Below are 3,672 nucleotides of genomic sequence, written 5' to 3'. Positions count from 1 at the left end.
AACGAACAGTGTGTGTGAGCAAGAACATCCAAACCAGACCGACGCCGAGTGACACGGGCACGGGCGGCCATGAATGATTCTGGTTGGACGCGGGCGCGATAGTCCTCTCTTCCCCCCGCTACTGCTCGGAGCCCAATAATGCGTGCCTGCCCCTGCTCACAGCCTCACACACACCCCAAGCACTCTCTACCGTCCGGGGAAGGAATCATTGCGCCGGAGAGTACTGCTACGGCCACTGTTACTGTTGCATTGCACGCCATGGCCAACCCTCCTCCTCTCTTGCTCTGCTCACGACCCCCGTGATCTGGCTGGCCTCCACACCGTCAGTACCAGGGGCATCTCCAATCTGATCCCCCGTGATTAACATCGCCTATGTGTCAGTCTTCTACGACCTCACCGCCTTTCTGCCCATCGTTTGCGCTGTCCGTCAATGCAGTTAGCACCATCATTTCAGAGCATGGAGCAGACACTCAAACAGCAAAGCCAACCACACCGATTCAAAGCTATGATGTTACCACTGTACTAGTAAAGTGATAGTGATGATGATCTTCAAGTACACAACTGTTACTCGCTGACAGTTTTGCCCCGGCTCTCCCAAGAAAATCAACCCAAATGATGAGATGAACCAAATTCAAACGAACCGAGGCCGAAACAAATGCTCAAAATTTAAATAAATCTTCAAATTCCAAAAGTCTCCTCAAACTTGACATGCCATTGCCCACCCCGTGCTCCCCACCTCACTTCACTCCAATAGAAAACTATACAAAAACATTCCACGGATTTCATTTCCCGAGCGAGGAAACCAAATCCATGGAGGCCCAACACTACGTACTATAGATGATGGATGATGGATCCATCTTCCATCCATCCATCGGCGGCGCGTCCTCGGACGACGAAGACGCGAGCTGGCCACCGCTCGCTACTGGTCGAGCGCGTTGGGTCCGGAGCAGTAGCTGAGCACGGGGTTCCACACCCACTGCACGAGGAACCTGCGCCCGCCGGCGCCGTTCACGTTGTACGCTGCCCCCGACCGCGCGTCCGTCAGCAGCTGCCCCGTGTACGCGCCGCCGCCGCCGGTCCCGTAGATCCCCTCGCAGAGGTCCGCGATCTCCGTCGGGAACGACGGGTCCGTCCCGGCGTACCACGCGTTGGCCAGCGGGTTGGACGCCAGCTCCGCCAGCTCGTGCGCGATGACGCTGACCATCCCGTCGACGCCGACGTCGGCGTTGGGCGGCGACTCGGGCCTCCGGCCGTGGACGTACGCCGGGATGGCGAACGGGTACGCGCACACCTCCGGGCACCGCCGCGCCGAGTTCCCGACCCACGCGTAGGGGAGCGTGTAACCCACCACGGACGGGAAGGTGAAGTAGTGGAAGCCGCAGACCTGCCCGCAGAAGTCCTCCACCACCACCTCCGGCGAGGTGAGGACGAGGTACACACCGCCGGAGTCCACGGGGAGGGGCCGGGTGCGCGCGCCCACCGCGTCGCGGACCACCGCCTGGATGTCCATCCTCGACAGCCGCGCACCGCGGGACATGCGCGCGTCCGACTTCTCCGCACCCAGCGACACCGCCGCCGACACGTTGGCGTCGGTCTGGTCCGTGTACAGCCGGACCGTGCGCCACCACGCGGCCACGGAGGGCCGCGGGATCCGGGCCTCCTCCTCCGGCGGCGGCGCGAGGGAGCGGAGGAACGCGCGGATGGTCCGCTTCTGCTCCACCGGCCAGGGCCCGTACCAGATCGGGTGCACGGTGATGGCCGTCGCAAGGACCGGGCCCATGTGGTACTGCAGCTTCACGAACTCCGACGACCCCTCGAACTTCTTCGACGCGCCGAGACCCGACGCCGCGCCGCCGCCCGTCTCGTTCCGCGGAGGCCACGGACGCCACGCCGACACGGCGGGCGGCGCGGCGAGGAGGGCCGCGACGAGGAGGAGGAGGCCGAGGTGCCGCATCTGCATTGCGGCGAGCGCGGGGTGGTGGTGGTGGTTTATGGCGGGGTTCTTGGCCTGGGACCGGACCGGGGGGAAGCTTTATAGGAAGAAACGGGGAAACGGAGCTGTGAGTGAGTGACAGAGGGAGTGAGTGAGACTGTGGAGTGAGAGTGGGTGGACAGGAGGCAGAGGCACTGTTTGTTCTTGGCTCGGGCTCTTTGGACTTGGAGCTCCCGACCTTTTCATGGCTATTCGTGTTGCCTTGGTTCGTGTGGAGCTGATTCGAATATTGGAATGTGGGTTGCTTGCTTCTGCTCACTTTTGCAAGTGTGCTCGGGTCAAAATCAAATTCATATAATTCAAATTTCACTTTTCAATGCTGTGCAGTGTCTACCACGAATTTTTCATACCCCAACTTGCTTTGAGACAAGAGAGCTTGAACGCTGGGGTACATCCAACCCGAACAAGGATTCAAAATTTCAAACAGCGAGCACAGTTCTCCAGGTACGTGTGCAGAGCAGCTGAACCTCAAACCGCAGCGGTTTCCGGTGATGCCACGATTTTCACTCCCCCGCCACGGAGGGAAGCGGCGAGTAAAAAGCGCGGGTAAAGAAGTACGTGAGGCATGCCAGCGGGGCCCGGCTGCCAGATTCCGCATGTCTCCCTCCGTCCCCGCTCGCTGCTCTCTGCCTCTCTCCCCCCACTCGCAAATGGCAGCCAGCCAGCGGCCCACGGCCGTACACGCGTCCTTGTTGGAATGACTGACACGCGGGCCCTCCGACTCCGATATTTTCGACAGGGCCCAGACCCAGCGCGCGCTCGGATCTCGATGCTCGTCGAACGTCATCGACGGCGGAGATCAGCTGCGTCGCCGATGGTTTGTCCCGTTTGCTCGGGGGGGGAGGAGACGGCGGCCGGCGAGAAGAAGCGTGACTGACGCCCGGCCCCCGTCTCTGCGGGCCCCATGCGTCAGTGAAAGCAGTCGCCGGAGGGAGAGAGTTTGTGAAGCGGACAAAGACAAGGGCGGGTGGGGCCGGGGTGCCCGGCGAAAGCGGAGAAAAGCGTTCAAGGAGGGGAGGGGAAAAATGGATGGGAGCGACGCGAGTACCAGCAGCGGCAGCGCGGCATTGATTGAAGAGAGGACGCCGGGCTTTTGCAGACGACAGGAAATTCGTGGCCTCGTGGGGCCCGCACCCATGCGGCCATGGGCCATGCCATGCCATGCCGTCCCGTCCGCATTAACCTGCAGCGAGAATCGGGTAGGTCTCGCTCGCTCTGCCAACACGGAGTGGTCAGTCACGGCTGTTGAGACCACACAGTAACTTCTCGGAGGGTAGAATACTCCTGCAGCTGCAGCAGTTGTCCAACTTGTTCAGGTTAAGGGCCTGTTTGGTTAGCCTTGCTTATAAATAAGCAACTTATATTTAAGCAAATAAGTTGTTTATGACCCAAACACCCTTGCTTATAGACTTGCTTATAAGTTGCTTTTGCATAAGCAAATAAGCAAGTTTGGAGCTGCTTATTTTGCTTATGGGGTACTCTTTACCCCCCTACCCTTCCCACTTTTCTCTCTCTCCTCCCACTTTTCTCCTTTCACCAGATCCCCTTCTCTCTCTCTCCTTCTCTCCCCCGGCCGGCGCTCCCACCCCGCCCGCCGGTCCCTCCCCGCCGCCGCCCGCCGCCGCCGCTCGCGCCACTCAAGGACGGTGCCGCCTCGTTCATGTAAAAAAAACCGCAGC

General features: G+C 60.5%; 1 protein-coding gene across 1 annotated transcript; it reads right to left on the bottom strand.

Annotated features, from left to right (window-relative positions):
• Nucleotides 1-495: 495 nt before the first annotated feature.
• Nucleotides 496-2,137, bottom strand: LOC101762294 (protein EXORDIUM-like 3). Its single transcript, XM_004964387.4, has one exon. It carries the CDS (start codon nucleotides 1,958-1,960, stop codon nucleotides 920-922), a length of 1,041 nt encoding a protein of 346 aa, XP_004964444.1. The 5' UTR covers nucleotides 1,961-2,137; the 3' UTR covers nucleotides 496-919.
• Nucleotides 2,138-3,672: the final 1,535 nt, after the last annotated feature.

This window comes from Setaria italica, chromosome IV, assembly GCF_000263155.2.
Source record: "Setaria italica strain Yugu1 chromosome IV, Setaria_italica_v2.0, whole genome shotgun sequence".
Taxonomy (NCBI): Eukaryota; Viridiplantae; Streptophyta; class Magnoliopsida; order Poales; family Poaceae; genus Setaria; species Setaria italica.
Note: the sequence above shows the minus strand (reverse complement) of the source record. Positions and strands in the feature narration are given on the sequence as shown.

Coding starts and splice junctions, on each gene's coding strand:
- LOC101762294 (XM_004964387.4), bottom strand. CDS start 1,960: ATGCAGATGCGGCACCTCGGCCTCCTCCTCCTCGTCGCGGCCCTCCTC.